Raw genomic sequence first — 26,985 nt, 5'->3', positions numbered from 1 at the left:
GTGCCTCTGTAAATATAATGAGACAGGATATGCTATGCTACATGATTGTGATGACCTCTAATGCTCTTTTCTTTTAGTTGCAGTCAATGCATTGACCACAACTGGCTTATTCACTGAATAAACCAAGTAGGTTTGTCCTTACAGATATGTTGCCCTGACAACCAATATAACAAGGACTATAAATAACCTAAAAAAACAAAACAAAAACAAAAACACAAAAATGGGGTCTTCACAAATTGTCAGCAGTTTGATTTGGCTAAAACTTGAATCCACTTACAGAGTGAGTTGAACTGCTCATATCAGCATATCTGCTCCAAATATCAGCAATTTCACTCACATTTTACATTTATAAGAAGATGTTTGGATTTCCTGATTCCCAGCTCATTTTCTGCTGTGCAGTTATACACTCCAGAGTCGGATGACTGAATCGACGGGAAGCTGAGCTGTTTTGTAATGGACAGGGGTGTTTGTCCACCCTCCTTGTACCAGGTGTAATTAGCTGCTGGGTTAGCATCACTGCTACAGGTCAGAGTCACTGAACTGCCCTCCACTATCTCAGCAGAGGGACTCACTGACACAGAGGGAAGCTTTGGAGCATCTGGAGGAACAATAATCATTTGTTAGATGGAAATAAAGACATACAGGAAGCTGTTGTATGCTTACATAAAATTATTTTTTAAAAAAACTGGGGGAAACTGCTCTTGAAAAATCCACCCTTTGTGTTAGAGTTTTGTCAGTGACACTGCACTTACACAGTGAAGCAGAGCAGTATTTTCCTTGTCCTTTCAAAGCACAGCAGATGCTGTCATTAAACTGAAGGCTGGTTATGTAAGGATTTTCTTCTGTAACCTCCTTTCCATTCTTGAGCCAGACATAAGAAACATCTCCGGTGCAGCTGCTCTTACACTTCAGCTCCGCTTTGGTACAAGACTCATTTACTCTTATTTTCGTCACCTCTACCTGCAAAGCTGGACAAGTGAAAAAGGCCCCCAAATCACACTGGTGTTCATAAAGAAATAAAAATAAAAGATTCACTTGTTGTAAATGACTTAATTGGATTGTGTGGCAGGTTGTGGTGGGTGTTTCGGCTGCAGAGGAGGGGTGGAGCAGCGGTTTTATAATGTGGTGTCAGGGGAGGATGATTGTTTCAGCCAGCAAACATCATCTAATCATCCCTTCCCTACTTCAGTAGAGGCCGAAGCCAGTGCTGGTATGTGCGAGCAAACTGAAAATAAAATAAGTCAAACTAAACATCTGGGTCGTGCCTGGTCCTTGTTGTCTACACATTGTAAACATAAATATGCTGCCTTTAGCAGAAAAAGAAAATAAAAGATTTGAGATCATTTTACCTGTGATAGACAAAGTGATTCCAGGTACACCAGTATATTTTCCTTCAGTTTTGTCTGTTATGAAACGGAACCTGTATTCACGGGAGTCTGTCCATTTCAAGTCTGCCATTTTCATAGTGCAACTTTTCTCAGTACAGTTGTACTGAATCCGATCTTTGTAATCTAAGTTGCCTTTGAGGTCCTTATCGTCTTGAAAACACCAGAATTCTTCTTTAACGGTATACCCTGCAGGATATGTGTAGGTGCATTTCATTTCCACTGTTGATCCATTGGAGGCACATATCTTAGCTGTAGTGTAAGTCACTCCCCAGTCAGCCTTATTCTGCACCACTGTAACACAAATCAGAAAATAACACCAGAGAACAGGATTTAATATGTTGTACAAATGCCTCATTATATAGACTTGCCAGGTAATGTCTGAGGCACTGGATTGTATTTATTATTGTGCTATCTACTGTACAATATAAAGCGCCTTGAGGCGACTTTTGTTGTGATTTGGCGCTATATAAATAAAATTGAATTGAATTGAATTGAATTTGCCAATCTTTGAATTAGAGTTGTATTTGGTGGGAAAATTTTCCATGTACCTAACTTGGGCATTTTTCCAGCAACAAGCTTATCTATCTATCACATTTTTTAACCCATCATAAAATAAGGTTTACAAATGAACACAGATCACTGTTTATGGAACAACAACGCCATAGTAAGAGATATACAGTTAGACTGTGAAATTAAGAATTTTGGATTAATGAATCTCTTAACATTAAGTGTGATCACCATAATGTTAAGAGATTTGTGGCTGAGTCAGAGCACACATGGGTTTGTGCAGATAAAGGCACAATGATGAAGGTTTCTGCCAGACAAATACATCAGATTAAGAGAGCAGCTGCTAAAAGGCCATTACAAAGCAGCAAACACATATTTGAAGCTGCTGGTGCCTCTGAAGCACTGCGAACATCAAGGTGAAGGATCCTCCAGAGACTTGCAGTTGTGCATAAACATTCTATTCGACCACCCCTAACCAATGCTCACAAGCAGAAACAGCTGCAGTGGGCCCAGAACTACATGAAGACTAATTTTCAAACACTCTTGTTCACTGATGAGTGCAGTGCAACTCTGGATGGTCCAGATGGATGCAGTGGTGGATGGTTGCTGGACAGCCACCATGTCCCAACAAGGCTGCGTCGTCAGCAAGGAGGTGGTGGAGTCATGTATTGACACGGGGAGAGAGCTGGTCGGCCCCTTTAGGCTCCCAGAAGGTGTGAAAATGACCTCTGCAAAGTATGTGGAGTTTCTGACTGACCACTTTCTTCCATGGTAGAAAGAGAAGAACTGTGTCTTCTGCAACAAAACCATCTTCATGCAAGACAATGCACCATCTCATGCTACAAGGAATACCTCTGCATCATTGGCTGCTATCGGCATAAAAGGAGAGGAACTCATGGTGTGGTCCCCATTCTTCCCTGACTTCAATCCTATTGGGAACCTTTGGAACATCCTCAAGCAAAAACACGAGGGTGGGAGGCAGTTCACATCCAAACAGCAGCTCTGGGAAACTATTCTGACATCCTGCAAAGACATTCAAGTAGAAACTTTCCAAAAACTTACAAGTTCCATGGATGCAAGAATTGTAAAACTGCTATCAAATAAGGGGTCCAATGTTAATATGTAACTTGACCTGTTAAGATGTTTTTCATTGAAATAGCTTTTGGTTTCAGTAAATATGATCTCCTCATGTCATGAAACGCTGTGTGGCAGGCAGGAGATGAGGACTCAAGGGATGAACTTAAACCACAGCTTTATTTGCTGGTAACAGAAAACGAGCATACAAAGTAAACTAAACTTACAAGGAGACACCGGGAGAACCACACAGCATGAGAGACAACACAACACTGACTCAGAGAAACACAGGGTTTAAATACACTGGGAGGTAACGAGGGGAATGAGACACAGAAGGAGAGCACAGCTGGGAGAAATCAGGACTGACGAGACAAGAAAGCAAAGAAGGACACATTGACATAAGACATGGACCTTCAAAGTAAAACAGGAAGTAAGACACAGAGACGCGAACTTGGCACAGTGGAGACAGCAACTAAGAAACACAGAGACATAAACCATAAGGCAGAGGTCTAAGAACCAAAATACACAGAGGGAAATACTGAGCTTGGAACACAAGAAACTAGACTCGAGAGAGTAACAAAAGACCAACCATGAGAACATAATTCACAATACAGAGTGACAGAAAACAAGAAACTCAAACATGCAAAGACACAGACTTACACAGAACTGAGGGGACACAGAAACATGAAGGGCAAGGGATCAAAACTAGAAACCATAGATGTCAAGAGATTCATTCTAAATGACACTTCTTCAGCTGAGAGTCTAAGAGTGAAGACACACACTGCAGATCTTTACTTGCAAGGGCGGTCACAGAACGTTCACATCAGAATGGGGGCCCTGTGATCAGCACCCTGTTACCGCTCTGGCCTTTATTTATATACAAAGCAATACAACAGTGAATACGTCTATTCATAGGCAGAGGAATGTTAGTGCGTAGGAAGTGAAGATAAGAGTGGTTCAGGTGTATGTGTGTGTGTTGTGAGATTCAGAAGGACGCGGCCCCTCTTCTTGTTAGGGAGCGCAGATAAAAGTGTCCAGCTCTCCCCTTTCCTGCTTGTTCAGCTATTATCGCTGTGAGAAAGAATTTATAAAACAGAAACAGGTCTTGTAGTGGGCAACAGTCTAAGTCATCAAAAGGTCATCAATTCAATTCAATTTTATTTATATAGCGCCAAATCACAACAAAAGTCGCCTCAAGGCGCTTCATATGCACATACTACATATGCAGTATTCTATCATATGTAGACTTATATCATTAAAAGCTTATACTGACTACTTAAGTACAATTTTCTTTTGACAATAGAATAACTCACAAGTACAATAATACAAAAACCACGAAGAACTAAACACGCTGGGTCAGGAGACCCAGGACCCTGACACCTAATGCTGCAAATTCCACAAATGGCCATTTTCAATTCTCTACAACCTATAAAATCTTTTGAAACGCTGTGTGCGTAATAATTTGGAACAGTGTATTTTAAGTTTTTTATTTTTAAAAAAACATACTGTTTTCATTGGGAGTTTTGTTCAGTAACATTTGAATTATACTCTATTGGTTGATGACTCGAAAATTATGCCGACTGTCATTTGAATCGATTATTTAGGAAAGACAGAGAAAAATGTCATTTGCATAATAATTTGGAACACGGTGTATACGCACACAACAACAAACAGGACACGCAGCTGAAGACAACAGACAAAATGGCCATGTCTCATGACATTAAACTCAATATAAAAGAACAACTGTTACAAATAAAACAGGAAGTGTGACACAAAAGTACAGAAGAAAAGGATCAACGTGACACGAAGGGAAGATATGAGGACCTGAGACCGAGTTATGATGCGTGTGTGTAATGGTATTTTCCAACAGACTGATGGATGAATTTAAGTTATTAAAACCACATAAGAGTGCATTTGTGGTTTGTAGAAGCACGCCGTGTTCCTCCACCATATTTGGTTACACTGGCCAGGAAAAATGTTTCCCTTCTGACTGATGCCAATTTACATATGTGGCTAGAGAACAGCCACATATGTTGTATGCCAAAGGCAGAGGAGAAAAGACGTTGTAGGTATTCATATGCTCTGGAGACATGCTCAAATTGGTGTCTACAGCTGATATTGTCTCAGTTACTTATTAATAGCATGCAAACCTCCCGTCTCTGGATGGCTGAGAAAGGCAGTTTGCATAAATATGACGACGTAAAACAAAAACAGCTGGTAGTAAGTTACTTTACATCATGCCAGCTAATGTTTTTGAATGGTTTGAAAGGTTTGGATGTCTAGTTTGATCACATTGTTACATCATTTGAGAGTTTAGTCACTTAGCTTAAGAGTCCAGCAGCTGTCCATTTATGCATTGTTGTCAGTCAGAAGTGATTTTCTCTCACTCATTGACTCGTATCAGACTCCTTTCACAAAAGGAGCTACAAGTTTTATAGTTTCACAGCATCTTCCAGATCTGATCCAAACATCAGTATAACAGAAGTAAAACTGTAAACTTCAAATCTTTTCTGCCACTGTTGTGTATTTGTGACGTGTTAAATAAGACACACGCAGAGCACTGATCAGGCTCTATCCCCAAATTGGGTTTTTTGTGTGTAAACAAATAAGAACATTAAAAATAGCTATTATGCTGAATGGCGGTGGGGTAATGATAACAGCAACAAATCAGGAACACAGAAACCTGACCCAACTGGAAAGGAAACAATAAACCAGACCAAGAATAAATATAAAACTAAATTTTAAGAGGAATGAAACGAAGAACACAACTTGAACATAACATAACATCACTTGACAACCTAAAAATCAAGAGTTCAACACCAACAAATCGTGACACTGCCACTATGTAAAAAGAAAAAGCCAAAAGAAAGAACCATGGAAATGAAATTATGCATCCATCACATCAGACCAACTTCTGTGGTCTGGTGTGCTGGAAGCATTGTGAAATATGGCCCAGCTTCCCCAGGCAAGTTCTGTGTACTTTTTAAGTTTATTTTACATAAAGTTACAGATAACAGCCTTCCAAGTCCAAAGAAACAAATACTATTTGCTCAGTGTCAGTATCATTTTACCGATGCAGCAAAGGACAATCTGAATGTGCATTCAGCATTTGCTTTGCAATGAGGCCCAAATGAAATGAAACATTTTTAGGTGCTTATAGCTTCACAGCTTTTTTTAATTCCATTTCTATGCAGCAGATTAACTGAACCCAAGTTTTTCAGGTTCATAAGACGTGTATCCTCACATATTGTAAGGACTAAAACGAAGACGTAGAGGTACTTGAGTATTTTTAGAGTATAAAAAGCATCATGCAGTGCTATTGTCTTCTATTCTTTCAAGAAGAACATCCCAGGTTTGTATATAATCATGAGTGAGGAAATGTATCAGCTGAGAGGGAAGCCAGTATATAGAAAATATCACTAAAACACCTACAAACAGAAGGGTATATTGTACAAAAAAACCAATTTAATTAAAAAGAAATCCAGTTTTTGCCTTCAGTATTCATCAGGGGTTTGAAATGGGTGTTAATGGTTGAATATGTATTTAAAAATAAGCCTACTATCCAGCCAGTATCCTAAGTATCTTTAAAAATTGGCAGTTTCTATTTTATAACAATATTTCATTTAAATATGGACAGAAGGATGGAACCATCAGCAGACCATTGGTGACTAGTTTTAAAACTGTTTTTAATATATTTCAGAATGACCCAGCAGCATCATAACACTGTCAGACAAAGCTCGGACATATGAATGGAGTCACAAATACCACCTTTCTAGATAATTGTCTGACATGAAAACAACAATAAAATGAATATGAACAGTACCTTGAACAGAGAAAAGAAGGGCAACAAGAAGAAGGCTGAGTGCTCTTGTTGAAACCATTGCTGTTCCTCTTGCTTGTCTGTCTGGTATGACAGTAACACTCCAGCAGACCAGTAAAGTGCGTGAAAATAAAGCAGTCACATAAAAACAGGAGCAGAGACTGCTATGCTCATGAAAAGCACAATTTGCTTTTGAAGAACCAAACAACAGCTTACAGAAGCAGCTTCCCGTACGTCCTTCCTTTTCAAAATAGTCATACACAGTTCTCTGTTTTGCATATCAGAATGTCTGCTGTGTGGTTCAGGCCAACAGTGCTTTTTTGCTTTTAAAAATGTAAAAGTTAGCTGCAAAGAGAAGGAAGAAAGAAATGACATAAAAAATTTACTGAGTTAACTGACAAACCTTTCATCAGCCACACATTCCTTGCTCTAATAGACTGTGACCTCTAAATAAAAATGGGTTTTAAGTTAAACCCATTGTAGTTGGTCCTGGCTCAGCTTCGGCGCCTGGTGAGCTCATCATTGGACCCACTTCAGTTTGCCTACCAGCCTGGCATTGGAGCAGATGATGCCATCATTCACCTCCTACATCGTTCCCTCGCTCACCTGGAGACCGCTGGGAGCATTGTGAGAATCATGTTCTTTGATTTCTCCAGTGCCTTCAACGCTATTCTTCCCTCGGTTCTGAAGGACAAGCTGGAGAACTCTGGAGTGGACCACCACCTCTGGTGGACTACTTCACCGACCGACCACAGTATGAGGACTCAGGGCTGTGTGTCGGACAGGGTCTTCTGCAGTATGGGGGCCCCACAGGGAACGGTTCTGGCTCCGTTCCTCTTCACCATCTACACTGCAGACTTCTCCCACAACTCCACCCAGTGCTTCCTGCAGAAGTTCTCTGATGACTCTGCAATAGTCGGCCTCATCACTGATGGGGACGACAAAGAGTACAGAGGACTGACTCAAGACTTTGTGGACTGGTGCCAGCAGAACTACCTCCAGATCAACGCCAGTAAAACCAAGGAGCTGGTGGTAGACTTCCGCAGGCACAAACATCCTCCACTGCAACCACTGAACATCCAAGGTATGGACATTGAGACTGTGGACAGCTACAGGTACCTTGGTGTTCATCTGAACAACAAACTGGACTGGACTCATAACTCAGACGCCCTCTACAGGAAAGGGCAGAGCAGGCTGTACCTGCTGCGGAGACTCAGGTCGTTTGGAGTGGAGGGCCCACTCCTGAAGACCTTCTAATACTCTGTGGTGGCCTCTGCCATCTTTTATGGTGTGGTCTGCTGGGGCGGCAGCATCTCTGCTGGGGACAGGAAGAGACTGAACAGGCTGATCCGAAGGGCCAGCTCTGTTCTAGGATGCCCTCTGGACCCAGTGGAGGTGGTGAGTGACAGGAGAATGGTGGCTAAGCTCTCATCACTGTTGGACAACATCTCCCACCCCATGCATGAGACTGTGACAGCACTGAGCAGCTCCTTCAGTGGCAGGCTGCGGCACCCACGGTGCGGGACGGAGAGATTTCGCAGGTCTTTCCTCCCCACTGCTGTCAGACTCCACAACAAAGACTTCAACTGATCTAACACACACATGTGCAATAAGACTAAGTGCAATAATCTTTTCTGGCATCGTTGTATTTTTACTCAGTTGTATATAGCATTTGTATTCTATTTTTATCTTATTGTATATTTTATTCTACTGTATATAGTATTTTATTTTATTCTATTCTGTACAGTTGTGTACTGTATTTATTGTCAAAGGAATTTGCAAAGAAAAACATCTGGACTTCTTTAAGTTGCTTGAAGACGTTTCACCTCTCATCCGAGAAGCTTCTTCAGTTCTAAGGTCAAATGGTGGGGAGTCCCAGATTTAAACCCAGTGGGAGTTTCCCCCCAAAGAGGGACAAAGGACCCCCTGGTGATCCTCTAATCACATGAGCCAAGGTGTGAAAGCGGGTGTGGGACCTAATCAGCCAGGGTTTCGGGTGAGCTCATTGTGAAACCTGGCCCCACCTTGTCATGTGAATTCCTGAGGTCAGATGGCCCAGGATGTGAGTGGGCGTTAAGGCGTCTGGGGAGGGAACTCAAAACTGGATTATAGATGGCAGACAGTTGGTGTCGTAAACCACCGCCTCTGTTCAAAGATGGTCGCTCACAGTGGACATAGATGGCCTCTTTCACTCCTCTTTCAAACCATCTGTCCTCTCTGTCCAAAATGTGAACATTGGCATCCTCGAAAGAGTGACCTTTATCCTTAAGATGCAGGTGGACTGCTGAGTCTTGTCCTGTGGAGGTGGCTCTTCTATGTTGTGCCATGCGCTTGTGAAGTGGCTGTTTGGTCTCTCCAATGTAGAGGTCTGGGCATTCCTCGCTGCACTGTACAGCATACACCACGTTGTTAAGTCTGTGTTTTGGAGTTTTGTCTTTCGGGTGAACCAGTTTCTGTCTGAGTGTGTTGCTGGGTCTGAAGTACACTGGGATGTCGTGCTTGGAGAAAACTCTCCTGAGTTTCTCTGATACACCGGCTACATAGGGGATGACAACGTTGTTGCGTCTGTCTTTCTTATCCTCCCTCGCTGGTGTCTGATCTTTTCTGTGCCTCTTTGCTGACTTTATGAACGCCCAGTTAGGATAACCACATGTTTTGAGTGCTTCCTTTACGTGTGTGTGTTCCTTCTTTTTTCCCTCTGGCTTAGAGGGAACATGTTCTGCCCGGTGGTGTAGGGTCCTAATTACTCCAAGTTTGTGTTCCAGAGGGTGATGGGAGTCAAAGAGGAGGTACTGGTCCGTGTGTGTGGGCTTCTGGTAAACCTACGAAGCTTTAAAGTGAGACCCCACAAGCAGCTACAAAAAGGAAGTTATAGCTTGCCTTCAAAACCTTGAAAAGGACAAAACCATTGACCGCATTACATATCACCGCCTTTATCCAGGGGATGCCATACCCTGCATTTATGGACTTCCTAAAATCCACAAGGAAGGGGTCCCACTCAGACCCATAGTCAGTGGCATAAACTCAGCCACTTATAACATTGCGAAACACCTTGCTACCATCCTTGCACCTCTCGTGGGGAACACCCCACACCACATCAAGAACTCCACCGACTTCACCGACAAGGTCCAGAAACTTACCCTGGATCCAGATGAAACCATGGTGTCCTTTGATGTAGTCTCTCTCTTCACTTGCATACCCACCACGGAAGCAGTGGAGACTGTCAGAAAACGACTACAAGAAGACAGCTCCTTGGAAGACAGGACCAACTTCACACCCGATCAGATCTGCACACTGTTAGACCTCTGCCTCACCACAACATACTTCAAATACAACGAAGGCATCTACAGACAAAAACATGGCTGTGCCATGGGCTCCCCCGTGTCACCTATTGTAGCCTATTGTAGCCAACCTTTACATGGAGGAAGTGGAAAGGAAGGCTCTTGGCTCTTTCAAAGGAAGAGCACCCAGCCACTGGTACAGATATGTAGATGACACCTGGGTCAAAATCAAGACACAAGAAGTGGAATCCTTCACTGCGCACATTAACACTGTGGATAAAAACATCAAGTTCACCAGGGAAGACACAAAGGATAACTGTTTGCCTTTCCTGGACTGCGCCGTGCACATTGAAGAGAATGGCAACCTCAACATCGAAGTTTACCGGAAGCCCACACACACGGACCAGTACCTCCTCTTTGACTCCCATCACCCTCTGGAACACAAACTTGGAGTAATTAGGACCCTACACCACCGGGCAGAACATGTTCCCTCTAAGCCAGAGGGAAAAAAGAAGGAACACACACACGTAAAGGAAGCACTCAAAACATGTGGTTATCCTAACTGGGCGTTTATAAAGTCAGCAAAGAGGCACAGAAAAGAAGATCAGACACCAGCGAGGGAGGATAAGAAAGACAGACGCAACAACATTGTCATCCCCTATGTAGCCGGTGTATCAGAGAAACTCAGGAGAGTTTTCTCCAAGCACGACATCCCAGTGTACTTCAGACCCAGCAACACACGCAGACAGAAACTGGTTCACCCGAAAGACAAAACTCCAAAACACAGACTTAACAACGTGGTGTATGCTGTACAGTGCAGCGAGGAATGCCCAGACCTCTACATTGGAGAGACCAAACAGCCACTTCACAAGCGCATGGCACAACATAGAAGAGCCACCTCCACAGGACAAGACTCAGCAGTCCATCTGCATCTAAAGGATAAAGGTCACTCTTTCGAGGATGCCAATGTTCACATATTGGACAGAGAGGACAGATGGTTTGAAAGAGGAGTGAAAGAGGCCATCTATGTCCACTGTGAGCGACCATCTTTGAACAGAGGCGGTGGTTTACGACACCAACTGTCTGCCATCTATAATCCAGTTTTGAGTTCCCTCCCCAGACGCCTTAACGCCCACTCACATCCTGGGCCATCTGACCTCAGGAATTCACATGACAAGGTGGGGCCAGGTTTCACAATGAGCTCACCCGAACCCTGGCTGATTAGGTCCCACACCCGCTTTCACACCTTGGCTCATGTGATTAGAGGATCACCAGGGGGTCCTTTGTCCCTCTTTGGGGGGAAACTCCCACTGGGTTTAAATCTGGGACTCCCCACCATTTGACCTTAGAACTGAAGAAGCTTCTCGGATGAGAGGTGAAACGTCTTCAAGCAACTTAAAGAAGTCCAGACGTTTTTCTTTGCAAATTCCTTTGACTACGATGACCTGGATGACTGAGAACCTTCACAGACATACTGTATTTATTCTTATTGTATTCTAATTTTTGCTTCATAACTTTTTCACTGTCCACTTCCTGCTGTGACAAAACAAATTTCCCACGTGTGGGACTAATAAAGGTTATCTTATCTTATCTTATCTTATTTAAACTTTATTAAGTGGCTTGCTTTTACTCACAAATTCAAAATGTGATATCCCACACAGGGTTCAGTAATCTTGTAAGTGGCACTGCAGAATTCACTGCAGACAATGTCTCTAACTGGCTTTATTTTCCCTTTTTAAATATTGACCCTAAAAGAAAGCTAGTCAGGTTTTAGATGAGGAGAATTTTTTTTTTTCCAATTGCCAGTCGGACCACTGTTACCTTCACCCTCCACATCTTCTCGAGCTCTTCTTTGAGCCCCTGGTACTTCTTCAGCTTCTTGTGTTCCTTTCATTTACATTTATCACTGCGGACGTTTTCTTCTGCCTGTCCACCACCACTACGTCCGGTTGGTTAGCCACCAGCATCCTATCTTAGCTCAGTCATTCTCCACCACCCTCCCATTTTGACCTCGGAACTTCCAGGTTATATTCAGCACAGATGTTTCTGTACACTATGCCGGCCACTTGGTTATGGTATTCCATGTATGCCCTGCCTGCTAGCATCTTGCACCCTGCTGTTATGTGCTGGGTTGTCTCAGGGGCATCGTCACACAGCCTGCACCTGGGGTCTTGCCTGCTGGTGGTACATACTCCTTCCATGATGGTTTCTCCTCTTCCTCCTCTTTCTTGGGTTTCTGCTGCCTGAAGTATTCACTGAGCACGTGGTTGGTTGGAGCCATCTTACTTATCTATTCATGGATGTTTGTTGCCTCATCCTGGACTGTTTTTACTGGCGCTCAACAGTGTCAGTAAAGATCCTTCCTTCCAGTTGGTATGCAGCCTCAGGATGCTGGAGTTAGGGTGAAACCCTTCATGCATGGTTAGGAACTTCCTTGTCTTTTTTAAATTAATTTCATTAAAACTTTATTGATCCCGAAGGAAATTGGTTAAGGTTGCCGGCATTCCAGCGCCATCTTACCCCTCCGGCCATCAATACATTACACAAACATCACGTGAGGAAGACAGGTCGGAGAGGGAATGGAAATACACGATATGAGGAAAGAAGAGCAGAAAAAAGAACACACACACCCCCACCACCAAACTGAGCTCCTAAAGGGAGATCAGTTTGAGAACAGAAAAAAAACCAAAACAAAAAACACACCTCAACACATAGCACATGAATCATCACATTTCATAACATAAAAAGACATAAGTACAAAGTCAACAATCCCCAAGTCAACGCAGGTGACCTTGAGGAAGTAGATGGATAGGGCAAAGAGTCTACACAGTCTTGTAATCTGGGTGAGTATTTGTTCCAGCTTCGGCCTTCAAGCTTCCAGCTGGTGAGGGAAGGCCACCTGAAGACAGGGTTTGGCTTAGGGCGAAGAACTGCATTCCAATTCTGCAGTTGCTCTAATGTCCGTCACTGGTCCCAATTTTACATCTCTCGTTGCAGAGCCATGAGCTTCTCAATGATTTAATCCATATTACGTTCAATAAATACAGTCTGAGTGCGCGTGGCTCTACCCACCGTCAATCATGCCGGCCAGCCTTGTGGGATTTTTAGCAGCTGTGACCACTTTTCTTTATTCGTCGATAAGCCAGGGCTGTGCCAGTTCTAATCAACAGGAATCCCGTTATCATGGTTCCGAATAGGTAAATGTCTTCAACGTCCTCCATTGAGAGTGTTGCAAGGTACATGATACGCTACTCGTTCCAACAAAAGACGGTCGTGTATCTGACAGCAAACGTTCCTGTAGGATGATCAGGCTACCCCGTGCCCAGGTTTCTCATCGAGGGTGTCAATAGCATTTAGAGACCAGTTGATCAAATCCATATTTAGAGAACAAGATGGAAAGAGTCTCTGAGAGTTAGACGAGACTAGACAAAGACAAGAGAAGCCAAGCAGGAAGATAAGGGAGGGAGAGGAGACAGGAGAAAATGTGACCGGCTCCGCTGAAAGCCAAGAGAGATGTCAGTCTTGATGTCAGTTGCTTCTATCACCTCCTTTGGCCAGGTTATTATACTAGCGGGGTACCTGATCACGGGCAGGTACCCTAAGAGACAAGTTGCAAGATGGCATAGGCCTACTTTTTATGGTTTTGTACTAAATTTGCTAACCTGTGTTTGAGCCTGACATGTGCTCTCTGTGAGGTTCAATTATTGTCATATTTGTGTTAAAATATTGTGTGTAAGCTGATATATTTTTCTCAACTGTGCAGGACAGTTGAGTTTTGGATTTTTATTCTTGTCTAGGGTCTGTTAGTTGCAAGACTGACACACTTTGTGGAGTTATATTAGAATGTGAGAAAGGGAATGGAATGTCAATGAGGAAAGATCGTTAGGATGAACTGAACACTATTTATTCATGAACAGAATTCGTTCAAGCGATCTGGTGACTGGACTCTGATGGCCGGTCACGGCTGAACAGATTCCCAGCGGTGACAGGAATTAGGGAGGACCCCCTCAGACTCTAGAGGCTGGTGGTGGTGATGAAGATGCAGGCTTGATTGGAGCTCTGAGTAACATGGGAGAGGCAGAGATGGGGAGGAGGTGGGTTGCATGAAGGAGTCTGCAAGGGAGAATGACAGATGAGCAGTGAGATTCAAAGAAGGTGGCGTGGTTGCTAATTGGCTTGAGGAAAGCAAGTAGAAAGATAATTTGATTAGACCAGTGATATCAACAATGAGCTTGACAGTGTGGGAAAGTGGAAGGAATGAAAAACGTAGACTAGCAACCAAACACAGATCTGTGTTTACATATCTCATCATAAGCTTTATTTTATATCTTAGAACTTACAATCTATTCCACACAAGGTTTTCCAGAAAGCTTCCGGAAACTTTTTGCAGAAACTGCAGCAGCATTTACTTTTTAAAGCAAGTAATATTTCTCGTCACCTGTTCACGGGTATCTGGTTCCTCTTTAGGCTCAGGCTGCTGCTGATTGGAAGATCTCTTTTTTCTAATTGGGAGAATTCATTTTTAATGATTGAATCAAAGTGTTAAAGTCAGAGAAATTACAACTTAGCTAAATAGAATAAATGTCACATAAGATCCACTCACATGATCCATAGGATGACTGAGTATAAGAGGATGAGGCCCAGAAGAATAGCAGGGACTATGACAGCTGTTAATTTCCATGCTCCTAAAAAAGTGATCAAATGAATTAATTAGGGTGGCAGTTTTTAATCCTAATTACTAAACCTGAACTAAAACTAACCATAACCAAACTGTGCCAGATGAATAGAACACACAACTACAGGATGAGATATGAGACCCGCTTAATCAACAAATCTTATTTAAATTACTTGATACAACAGTCAGCTGTAAGGTGGAGTAATGATGCCCTCTGGTGTTCTGTGCAACACAGTAATAACTCCCACTGTGTTCAGGTCTGAAGTCACTGATGGTGAAGTTGTGTCCTGATGCTTTTGCTGAGTCTTCACCCTCCTTGTACCAGGTGTAATTAGCTGCTGGGTTAGCATCACTGCTACAGGTCAGAGTGACTGAACTGCCCTCCACTATCTCAGCAGAGGGACTCACTGACACAGAGGGAAGCTTTGGAGCATCTGGTAGAGAACACAGAGCAGACTTGTATGTAGCAGACTTATATCAAAACAGTTTTAACCCACTTTTTCCACACACAATGCATGACAATAAATCTGCATTTCCACACTTGAACATCCTTTTCATCATCCAGTGGAGATGCTCATTGGTCTGTGGGAGCTGACTGTGAATGTTAAGCAAACAAGAAAAGCTGATGTTGCTCAGATCTTTAGTTCTGTGTTGTCAGTGAAATGTAGAGATGCCTAGTCATGCTAAAGATTTCCTTTTCCCAGGATGTGTAATATTCTGGCATCTAACACAGAACCATCTATAGATACTGGAAAATTTGCAGGTTTTCAATGTTGCTCTGACTTTCTGATTTTTTGTAAGCGGTACAACTTTGTCTCTTCCTTCAGTAACTGCTGTTATGAACTTTACTCATGTGGAATATTAAAATTACCCGAAAGTGTTACACTCTGTCCTTTGCACTCAGCGGTCTCAAAAGCTTTATTTCATTCTGAATGTTTTCCCTAGAAGGTTATATTTTGCTGCCAGTTTGTGGCTGTTATGCTTTATCTACGTGTCTTGATTTAATAGTGTGTACTTTTTCATATTATAAAATAATTTGACATAATCTTATGTATTGCTTACACCCGTGATATGTTGCTCACACAGAGTGAAACTCCCTTTTGATCATGTAGTGGAGCAAGGAACAAAGCTGATGGAAGACTAAGTAAAGCAAATGTTAACATATTGACAGTCAGCAAGTGAAAGTTTTCTAACCCTGTTTTTGAAATCTGGGACTCTCCACCATTTGACCCTAGAACTGAAGAAGCTTCTCGGATGAGACGTGAAACGCCTTCAAGCAACTTAAAGAAGTCCAGACGCTTTTCTTTCCAAGCTCCTTAGACTACGATGACCTAGAGCTGGGCGATAAAACGATAACGATATGTATTGCGAAATAACTTTTTCTCGATAGAAAAATTAAACTATTGCAATAGGCCTCATCTCTCTTGTCCTCTTAAAAAAAAAAAAGAACAGCCAATCCAAATTAAGTAGCGCAGAGCCGAACCAATCACAGCCGCAGCGTCACGTCACGTGACTTGTTACGTGCAGCACAAGTGCCAAGGCGCACATGTGTATTTGTTTTTGCAGCCGTGCAGCCCGGGTAATGAAGGAAATGAGTTTGCCGACTAGAGAAAAATCAACCGAGAGCGTGAGTGAAGGTTACCAAAAAAAAACAGATGATGGTTCCAATGCCGGAGAGCTTGTCGAACAGAAGGGCCACAGAAGTTCCGTAGTGTGAAGGTATTTTGGCTATTTCAAGTCTGACAAAAAACAGAGTAGCGCGCACTGTAAATTGTGCCGAAAGCAAGTCTGGAAATACAATAAAGCGGTGCATGCTCAATCTCTGACTGAAAGCGCTAATTCGTCATTCGGCTTTTGTCAGACTAAAGTCACTGTTAAAACTGTTTGAAAAGCTAAGCTATACAACAAGGAGAGATTGAGAATTTCCTTTTAGTTCTCAGTTTATTTGATATTGACAAAAGTTAGTCAATTTTGTCTGTTCTTCTGTAAAACGACCTAAGATTTATTTTTAGAATTAATATTTTGTTTCTAAGTGGAATTGACAATTTAGTAGTCTGTTTTGTTTGTTCTGTTTTGAAACTTAAACGCTTTAGCGGCTGCCTTTTGTGTAGTTTGCAATATTTGCCTTTATTTATCTGAAACTGAAGTCTCATGTTCCTTAAGTACATCTACCCTGTTGAACTTATTATGGGAAATAAATATTTAAATTAAAACAAGCTGCTAATTATTTCACATTTTACTTGTGAGCAACGGCACATTTAAATCTTACAAATATAGTTATTTGGCTTATATCGTGATATATATCGTTATCGCCTGAAATGAAAAAAACATATCGTGATATGAAAAAATCTTATATCGCCCAGCTCTACGATGACCTGGATGACTGAGAACCTTCACAGACATAACCCTGTTTTACTCACATGTCACATCAATAGAGATGTTGTATGTTGGTGTTGAGATCCCCAGCTTGTTCTCAGCTGTACAGTAATATTCCCCAGAGTCAGAGGACTGGATGGAGCTGAAGATGAGCTGTGGTTCTTTAATGAGAGGTGTTTGATTGTTCGTCTTATACCAGGTGTAATTAGCCACCGGGTTAGCATCACTGCTGCAGGTCAGATTCACTGAACTGCCCTCCACTATCTCACCAGAGGGACTCACTGACATAGAGAGAGGCCTTGGAGCATCTGGTAGAGAAAGAACATAGATTAATTGTATGGTATTACTTCCTTCAAAGGTTTATTATTGATTATTGATCAAATCAAACAACTCTCTGAGCCTAATGGTACACTAACTGCTCAGTGAGGACAAACTCCTTGCTTCATAGTGTTTTTAAGCTGTTTTATGTGTAAACAGGGAGCTAATATGATAACTTAGCTTTAAAGTTGCTTAATATTTAAGGTTGTGGCTCGTGTCTATGTAAAACTGAATGGAGGCTGCCTTGAATCCAGCTAATCCAAAATGCTGCAGCAAGAGTCCTGACAGGGACTAGAAAGAGAGAACATATTTCTCCTGTTTTGGCTTCCCTTCATTGGCTTCCTGTTAAATCCAGAATTGAATTCAAAATCCTGCTCCTCACATACAAGGTCTTAAATAATCAGGCCCCATCTTATCTTAATGACCTTGTAGTACCATATCACCCTATTAGAGCACTTTGCTCTCACACTGCAGGCCTACTTGCTGTCCCTAGAGTATTTAAAAGTAGAATGGGAGGGAGAGCCTTCAGTTTTCAGGCCCCTCTTCTGTGGAACCAACTTCCAGTTTGGATTCGGGAGACAGACACTATCTCTACTTTCAAGATTAGACTTAAAACTTTCCTTTTTGCTAAAGCATATAGTTAGGGCTGGACCAGGTGACCCTGAATCCTCCCTTAGTTATGCTGCAATAAGCTGTGTCCCAAAACGTCGGCTGCATCCTTCGGAGGACCCGGCCTTCGCGGTCTACGTGGGCCGGGTCCTTCGAAGACCAAGAAGGCCGGAAGTGCGAGGCTGTGAAATGGGACGGTCTAGCCTTCAGATTTGCGTCACCGCTGTGTCTGTGGAGTTTAATAAACTCGGCCGTCTGCTCCTTGCTATCTAAAATATAACAGGACACTGGCGTAAATTCTCCACCGTCTCACACTTCTGTTTAATCAGTTTTCTGTTTGACGTTTATTCAGCTGTGTGAAAATCCCGGAGGAACCCACCCGATGGATTAATAAAGTTTTATTTAATCTAATAATCTAATAACTTTGATCTCAGCCAAACCGGTTTACTCCGGAACAAATAAAACACCGAAAAAAGCCAAACAATTACATTTTTAAGTTATCCGAGTGACTTATATATCATGTTTAACCTCAGTAGCGAAAGAGCGGGGGTCTGAAAACGATGAAGCGGGGAGTCCGCTGCTCTCGCCGGCTGGAGTGACCATTGAACCCCCCGGCTTGCTATCGAGCAGGTGGGTAACAGACGTCTCCGAAAACGTCGGTGCACTTTTGCAAATATGCGATGTCTTGATAAACCAAGCAGATATTTGTAATTTACACACCTACTTTCTCGCTTGAAAATATGTTAAAAGTTTATTTTGTGACCCAGAAAGATTAATAAGACTAATTTTAAAACTTAGTAGCGGCCGCCATTGTTGGCAGCTGAAATTTGGCTGGGCCGCGCTATGAATTCTGGGATATGGTGGGCCACGAAGGACACACCCAACCCATCCTTCAAATTCGGGGAAATGAAGGACGCATTTGTCGGCCGCATTTGAAGGAGTCGACGAATTGGGACAGCCTTCGTCGCCTGGCTGTGACGTAATCGGCCTTCAAATGCGGCCTCCGGAGGATGCAGCCGACGTTTTGGGACACAGCTATAGACGTAGGCTGCTGGGGATTCCCATGATGCATTGAGTTTTTCCTTTCCCGTCACCTTTCTCACTCAGTATGTGTTAATAGACCTCTCTGCATTGAATCATATCTGTTATTAATCTCTGTCTCTCTTCCACAGCATGTCTTTATCCTGTTTTCCTTCTTTCACCCCAACCGGTCGCAGCAGATGGCCCCGCCCCTCCCTGAGCCTGGTTCTGCCGGAGGTTTCTTCCTGTTAAAAGGGAGTTTTTCCTTCCCACTGTCACCAAAGTGCTTGCTCATAGGGGGTCATATGATTGTTGGGTTTTTCTCTGTACCTGTGAAGCGCTTGAGGCGAATTTTGGTGAGATTTGGCGCTATATAAATACAATTGAATTGAATTGAATTGAATTGACATAATACAATAATACATTGGGTAATGTCATCTATCATCCGCCATTCTTAAGCGTTTATCCAACAAAGGTTCAAAGAACTGGAGATGGTCCCAATTCAAACTGGGTAAGAGAGCATCATCATCAGAGAGGGAGTACAGCTGTACAGCTCTCGCATGCACTTGTACCTTCAATTTAGAATTGCCTGTTAACACAAAAGAACCTCCCTGCAGTGTCTAGCAACAGTGTTAACCTGTGGAGCACCTGATGTCAGGTCAAATATTGCATTTTCTTATTTGTTAATACTTACTGCTCTAAATGGTAAGAAGAACTGTCTTGTGATGAATATTTTTTTCTCAGATTTAACAGAACATAAATTATCTCTTAGTCACTGAACTGCTACCTCACCACAACACAGAATCACCTCAGACAAATGTATGATCATAAATTAAAGTCAGTGATGACAATGATATTAAAATGTTAATAAACTTACTTTATTACAGTCAGCTGCTGACCTACAGCAGCTGACTGTAATTATAAAGCAGTTTGAGCTGCAAACTGATAATATTAGCAAATTCATAATGAGATAAAATATTGACGATAACTAGCTGAATGTTGCTTTTAAACACTGTCTGACTTACATGTCACATGGATAGAGATGTATTTAGGTGTGGAAGTATTCACTTTGTTTACAGCTAGGCAGTAATATTCTCCAGAATCAGTGGGCTGTATGGAGATAATGGAGAGCTGTGGTTCTACAACGAGAGGTGTTTGGCTGTTCTTCTTGTACCAGGTGTAGTTAGCTGCTGGGTTAGCATCACTGCTACAAGTCAGATTCACTGAACTGCCCTCCTGGATTTCACCAGAGGGACTGACTGACACAGAGAGAGACTTGGGAGCATCTGAGGGAGAAACAGGGAGGCTGTTATTAGCTCCTGCAAAGGTTGAGTAATTGAGTAAATCAACTCCATGACTGCTTTACGAGCTGCTCAGTGAGGAGATTTGGATGGTGTTAAGCATAAAGGTGAGTGTGTATAAATATATATATAAAAAAAACTTACATATCACAACAATAAAGATAGATTCAGATATCGTCCTCCCCAGGTGGTTCTCAGCTGCACAGACATACTCTCCAGAGTCAAAGGACTGGATGGAGGTGATGGAGAGCTGCCGTTCATTACTGAGAGGTGTTTGATCACCATCCTTGTACCAGAAGTGGTTAGCTGCTGGATTAGCATCACTGCTACAAGTAAGAGTTACTGAGCTCCCCTCCCTGATTTCATTAGAAGGACTCACTGATACTGAGACAAACTTTGGGGGATCTGAGAGAAAGCAAAATGATTCAATTCGTTAGTATTTCAGGGAAATAACAAGGAAGTAATGCTCTCAGTGAGAGACATTTTTGGACCATCTGATGTATAAATTAGTTTCACTCACATTTCACATGAATAGTGAAGGAGTCAGATGTCACCCCCACTCCGTTGTAAGCTCTGCAGCGATACTGTCCAGACTCTGAGGGCTGGATTGAGGTGAAGACAAGCTGTGTGTCTACACTTAGAGGTTTATTGTTATTTCCCTTATACCAGGTGTATTTAGCTGCTGGGTTAGCATCACTGCTACAAGTCAGAGTTACTGAACTGCCCTCCACTATCTCACCAGGGGGAGTCACTGACACATTAACAGGTTTTGGAGCATCTGAAGGAGAAGATATGAGGATGAATCAACTTCACAGTGTTTAAATTTGAATGGGTTCCTCATGCAAAAACTTTCAGGTCAACAAATGTGATTTGTGATGCAGATATATTCTTTATATCCCACTGGAGATTTTAAATATGATGGCAATTAAATGGAAATCTTATAATAAACAAAGATACATTTGTGTTGTATTGAATGCAGTATGTTGCATAACTATGACTAAAAGCTCTGTAGTTTGGTTTGTGTAGGCTCAGTTTGGCAGTGAAAACTTTGCTGCCTCCATGTGTTTTGAGTAGATCACTAATGACAGATCATACCGGAAACAGAAACAAGAAAACTGATGTGAGCAAAAAGCAAAATGAGGTGGTTCCCTTTTTTATTCTTATGGTAAATGTTTTGTTGCTTTCAGAAAGCGTAGAGACATTTGTCCAGAAACTCTTCAGTTACTGAATCATAGTTTAAACAGAAATCCACTTTCAATGAATTGAATGTTTAATATTTGATGACAGAGAAACAACTCAGGAGAGATGGAATAAAGTAAATGGGTTAAAGCAAACTGTTATTAAAGATGATTTACTCACATTTCACATTAATAAAGATGGATTGAGATGCACTCCTCCCCAGCTCATTCTCAGCTGTACAGTAATATTCTCCAGAGTCAGAGGGCTGGATAGATGAAAAGTCGAGGACCGTTCCTTCACTGATATGTGTTTGGATGTTTCCCTTGTACCAGCTGTAATTAGCCGCTGGGTTTGCATTAAAGCCACAGTTTAGAGACACTGAAGTTCCCTCCTCTGCTTCAGCAGAAGGATTTACTAACACATAGTAAAGCTTTGGAGAAACTGGAGGATAAGAGAAATATCAAAAAGAGAGCTTTAAACATGAGGTGGTTTTTGATCTTAAATACTGACATGTTTTGTATGATTTCAGGATTTTTATGGTGACACTGTGGAGTAAACCTGAATTTAATATATAAATCTCTGTGAACTCACTAACAGATATTTGATATTTTGATGTTTACAGTAAGTAAATGTCTGTCCATGTGTGCAGATAGATGTTTATGGTGACACTGTGGAGTAAACTCACACACTGCAGCAGAGCGGTAACCCTCATGTCCTTTAACTGCACAGGAATAGCTGCTGTCATCACCTCCAACAGAGACTCTCAGAGAAGATGTTTCTTCCTTTATTTTCTGTCCATTTTTGTACCAAACATATGATGGAGGATCACTTACATCACAGCTGCTATGACACTGCAGCTCTGTGTGGTTTAACAATCTTCTCACCTTCACCTGCAAGTCTGGATTTGTGAGGAAGAAACAAATAATGATCATTTTAAACTAAACAACCAAACAAAACAGTAGAATTTCAATGAAAATCTTACCTGTGACAGTCAAAGTGACTCCAGGTGAGCCAGTATAACTTCCATCTGGCTGATTTGTCATGAATCTGAACTTGTACTCAGCTGAGTCTCGCTCTCTCAGGTCCGTGATCCTCAGAGTGCAGTCGTTCTCATGAAAGCGGTACTCCGCTCGGCGTGAGTATGTTTTCAGATCCAACGGTTCATCCTTGTTTTTTATAAACCAAAGTCTTTTTTGAACTGTAGTATTTATGTTGTGTCTTGTAGAAGGGTAACTGTATCTGCAGCCTATGTCCACTGTTGATTTTTTCAAGGCACAGATGTGAGTAGAAGTGTAAGTCACTGACCAACCATTCTGACCCAGTACCGCTGTAACACAGAGCACATCAGACACTACAGACACAATCACAGTGACATTATTAATGGAAACATTTGTACGAAGTGTCTTTAAAATTAAATGCAAGCCAGTGAGACAAAGCTTTTTCTATATGAATATTACTGTTTTATTATGCACTTTGACTGCCATGTTATTATTTATGTTCAATACTTTATTGATTTAAGTTTTATATTAATGTACACACAACTGTGTGCTTTTCTGTTGTTTTGTATATATTGCTCATGTTTGTTATTTACTCCTGCTGTGTTATTATTTATATTTTATTCATGCGCAGTTGGTGTGGACCCCCCACAATTTCATTGTGCATGTGCAATGACAATAAGGGGCTATTCTATGTTTTTCTGTTCTATTCTAACAAAGAAAAAGTGTTTACTAATAAAGGCATCTGTAATTTTAACCTAAATTCAGATTTAATGTGCATCTTAATTATTGTTAGTGTGTTAAAATGCTCATGTTTCAAACAGTTTACTGTGCAATGAGACTGATGGTGAGTTGGATAGTAAACTTTATAAAATGCAGAACAGAAGTGCTGCTGTGTTTGCAGATTTCTGAGAGCTGCTTTACTAGAAACCAAAAAGAGAATAGAAATTAAAGAAACTGAAGTGAAGATGTTTGGTTCCTGTTTTGTTTTAGTATAGAGACGCAGTAACTAAATACTTCAGATATACTACTATCAGACCCACTTAAAGTTATTTCAAACAGCAATGCAGTTTTTATGCAGTCATACACAACAGAGGCATGTCGAGATAAAAACATCCTCCAATGCTGATGGTGGGAACATTTTAATAATCTGTGGAGATGTCATGATAAAAACACTAACTTTTAATATCACATTATAACTTTAAAACTAATGTCACTCTTTTAGCTTCCTTCATTGTAAAAGTTAGTTATTCAGTACCTGATGCAGTGAGAAGCAGTACAAATACAAATTCAATCCTTGCTGCTGCAGTTACACTCATGGCTGCTCCTCTCTTCTGTCTGTGTGACAGAAAATTGCATAACCAAGAGTTTAAATATTGTATTTTCCAGTGTGCAAAAACACAATAAAAATAAATATATAAAATAGTAACTTCTACTTACCACAGAAAAAGATGTTGTCTTTAAAAATCATGTTCCTAATGGGAAGCACAAGACCGAAAAGTAAAACTGTCACACTTCCTTCTTTTTCATGTGATTAATAAGCATGAAGCATGAATGAAGATGAAGCCATTACATCTGGGACTGAATGCTGTAGTTTTCAAAACGACATACAGCCCTCTTAATATCTTATATTAAAGCCTGAGGGACTAATTTTGTGGTGTTTTAATACCAAAAGTAGCACAAGAGGTTTGAGGGTGTGCTCCTGCAACTAATGGCTAGCTTAATCACATGTGCTCCACCCCCTTGTGTCATAGGTCCAATGTAAGCATTGAGACACGCCTCCTGTCCCTCCGTTCCCCCACCTTTTTCCAAAATAGCGTCAGTACCATTTTTGATTTTTTGATTCACATCACACTGTTTATGAAGATGAAGGATAACTGTGGAGAAGCACTAAAGCTGTAGGTGCTAAAGCTGATAAATCCATCCATTTTCCTCCACTTATCTGAGGCCACCATGTGGGGTCAGCAGCCTCAGCAGAGAAACCCAGGCCTCTTTCTCCCCAGACGCCTCCTCCAGCTTATCGACTGGAGGCCACCACCTGATGAAGCCAACAATAAAACATCATCTACATAAAGCAGAGATGATATTCTGAGGTTCCACCACTTGTAAATTCTTGTAAATTCTACGCCTGTAAATTCTGCTCAAATGATGAACAAAGGGCCACAATGGCAGTATTAACCAAGGTGTTTTTGTTATTAATTGGGGAATGTGGCGAGACAACAACAATCTTCCAGCAGATATGATAACGAGAACAAACTGACTCTCTGCCCTATTCCTCAAGGCCACCTGCGTAGGCTGGAGACTGTTGATCTTTGCCTAACAGGCAAAAGGACACTTTCTCAGGCTGAACTCAGGACACACACCCCGACACGCACACACACATGTACACTGATACAGATATGCACTCACAACACTCCCTTCCCCTGGATCCAACGCCTCCTCCCATGCTTACCTCACCCGATGGAGACAGCGGCTCAGCTGGAGGCGCGAGCAATCGCAGCGACCATGACCACTGTGTACATCGGCGTAATCCCCGCCCTTATGTTGCATGTTTGTGTTCTATGGCGTTACAGTGTGATGATATCTGTGCTTCTTTATGTGCTATGGAGGTTTTTTTTTTACTCCCTTGTTGGAAGTCATCATGGGAAGGAATCCTTTTTTTCTCCTGAATTTGTCCCTATATGTTACATATCTCACTGTCTATCCCTTTTTTTGCTGCCTAGCCTGACCTGTCTCCCCAATGTAAGTCTGTATATTGTATGTATTGTCTGTATGGTCGACGGGGTCATCTTTTCAGCTGCAGGCAACTGCAACTGACAAAAAAAGCCTATCCTTATCCTTATAAAATTATGGCCACAGCAGCAGTTCGTTGATGGAGTTGCTGGTACTTGGCTTTCTTAAAATTCTGATGCTATTATTTTATTAAGAGTTTGCAGTCACCTAGGATTTGTTTAAATGTTATTTTTTTAATAGTGATGTTTATCATTTAATTGTTAGAGGTGTTCAACCACTCTAAAGAGAGCAAAGAAGAAGACAGAGAAACAACAAAATAACACAGTAAACACAAAGACAAGCACAGAGCCACAGAAATGCATGAGAAGTGAAAGTGAGCATGAATGAGGGATGGTCACTGTGTCAGATTAGATCAACAACAGCCTGACCCCTGAAATGCACCTGTCTGTGGTGTATTCTCATGTCCGAGATCATGCAACTCAGACACTATTTCTTTCAGTTAAAGAAGACCAGAAGCGTTTCAGAGTCACAGTGTATGACTGCACCGGGTCCTTTATTTTGAAAATGAGCTGGTCTGATTGGGCCCTTCAGACACATTTGGTACGTTTAAAGATGACGTATAACTAAATTATGGCTTACTTATCAGACTTTCTCTGGACTTATCTATTAAACTTGAACTGGTTTGCTAGAGGAGCCCATCTTTACATTGTACTTTAATAAAGTGAATGTTGGAATAATGTGGTGCTATGAGGTCTTTTAAGAAAATATGGGGTCTGAGCATTCAGGATATAGAATAAGAATTGTTCTTGTAAATGTGTCTGTATTTTTATGGAGATGAAATCATTTAAAATCAGCTGTATTATAAATAATAGGATGTGTTTTAAAATGATTATTAGGCTATGCTTTGTGCGGTATGGTGAGTGAATGCAGGATGTGGTAGATAAACATACTTTGACTCTCAGTGTTTATTCCAAGAAAAGAACAAGACAAACAGGCAACAAGAAATCCATAAGGCACGAGGAAGCACAGGGGAAAACATTAGGAACAGCAGAGCTAGTGGGACAACTCGACAAAGGCTGAAGGGAAACAATGACAATAAATACACAAGGTAATGCAGGAAGAGTAAACAGGAGGGGAACAATGCTGAACCTAATACCATAAAAACAGACATGGGAAGAAAACCAAACACACTAGACACAGGTCACCAAAACTGAACAGCAAATAACCAAACAAAGAGAACACAGCTGATGGAGATCTGATGCAAAAGGGCATAACATAATCTGAGTAAACACACTCATGACTAGTCTTGAGCTGCAGTGACTATATTTTAAAGTCTGTGCACATCTGGCGAACTGCAGCGTGGCAGACTCATCCAACCCACAAATGATCATTATTAAAATACTTTCCATCCTCCCAAGCTGGGGTGGGAAATGGGGAACACCGACTTTGTCACTGATATTAGGTTATTTTTTCAAGAAAGTGGCACATGCGCTGAACAGTCAAACTACTCCAACAATGACTCACATGAATGAGATATTTGTTGTGTTTCAGCTGGATTGCACGACTTTTGGAAGACCTGCAGGTGAGAACATTGTCAGTAACATAATTATTTCTTAACCTCAGTCCTTTTGTCCCTCCCATCAAAAACATAAGGAGGTCACTGTAGTCTGCTCACTGATCTGCTTTTACCCACAGTCACACACTGACAA

At 41.6% G+C, this 26,985-nt stretch overlaps 3 protein-coding genes across 4 annotated transcripts in view; all 3 read right to left on the bottom strand.

Moving 5' to 3' along the window:
• Nucleotides 1–7,281, bottom strand: part of LOC102080766 (B-cell receptor CD22) — a 48,107-nt gene extending 40,826 nt beyond the window's left edge. The window contains exons 1-4 of the mRNA XM_019360376.2: nt 6,793–7,281; nt 1,350–1,679; nt 753–968; nt 338–598 (exon numbers count right to left, since the gene is read on the bottom strand). Coding sequence (XP_019215921.1) covers nt 338–598; nt 753–968; nt 1,350–1,679; nt 6,793–6,850 — 865 coding nt within the window. The 5' untranslated portion in view covers nt 6,851–7,281. The remainder of the gene's footprint in view (nt 1–337; nt 599–752; nt 969–1,349; nt 1,680–6,792) is intronic.
• LOC100708464 (basement membrane-specific heparan sulfate proteoglycan core protein) overlaps nt 1–26,985 on the bottom strand; it is a 286,964-nt gene that overhangs the window by 221,844 nt on the left and 38,135 nt on the right. The window lies entirely within an intron of this gene.
• LOC109194312 (B-cell receptor CD22) lies at nt 12,519–24,253 on the bottom strand. Of its 2 annotated transcripts, none has more exons than XM_019360373.2 (14): nt 24,117–24,253; nt 23,984–24,018; nt 23,802–23,881; nt 22,531–22,899; nt 22,234–22,446; nt 21,729–21,989; nt 20,890–21,147; nt 20,514–20,774; nt 20,094–20,354; nt 17,166–17,429; nt 14,919–15,179; nt 14,674–14,755; nt 14,509–14,572; nt 12,519–14,183 (listed from the first exon to the last, which is right to left on the bottom strand). In XM_019360373.2, the coding sequence occupies exons 3-14, from the start codon at nt 23,860–23,862 to the stop codon at nt 14,085–14,087; spliced, it is 2,454 nt and encodes an 817-aa protein (XP_019215918.1). In that variant the 5' UTR covers nt 23,863–23,881; nt 23,984–24,018; nt 24,117–24,253; the 3' UTR covers nt 12,519–14,084. The 2 variants fall into 2 exon arrangements, with proteins under 2 accessions (XP_019215918.1, XP_025763725.1); XM_025907940.1 differs by having other exon boundaries at nt 22,531–22,875.

The sequence above is a fragment of the Oreochromis niloticus genome, linkage group LG6 (genome assembly GCF_001858045.2).
Source record: "Oreochromis niloticus isolate F11D_XX linkage group LG6, O_niloticus_UMD_NMBU, whole genome shotgun sequence".
In the NCBI taxonomy this organism is placed as follows: domain Eukaryota; kingdom Metazoa; phylum Chordata; class Actinopteri; order Cichliformes; family Cichlidae; genus Oreochromis; species Oreochromis niloticus.
The sequence above is the reverse complement of the archived record's forward strand: the minus strand, read 5'-3'. Positions and strand labels throughout refer to the sequence as shown.

Excerpts from the sequence above, each read along its gene's own strand:
- LOC109194312 (XM_019360373.2), bottom strand. The coding sequence starts at position 23,862 with ATGAGTGTAACTGCAGCAGCAAGGATTGAATTTGTATTTGTACTGCTT. Across the intron at positions 21,990-22,233 it reads TTACCGCTCTGCTGCAGTGT|TTTCTCCAAAGCTTTACTAT; the intron begins GTGAGTTTACTC and ends CTTATCCTCCAG. Across the intron at positions 14,184-14,508 it reads AACCAGATACCCGTGAACAG|ACTCCTTCATGCAACCCACC; the intron begins GTGACGAGAAAT and ends TCTCCCTTGCAG.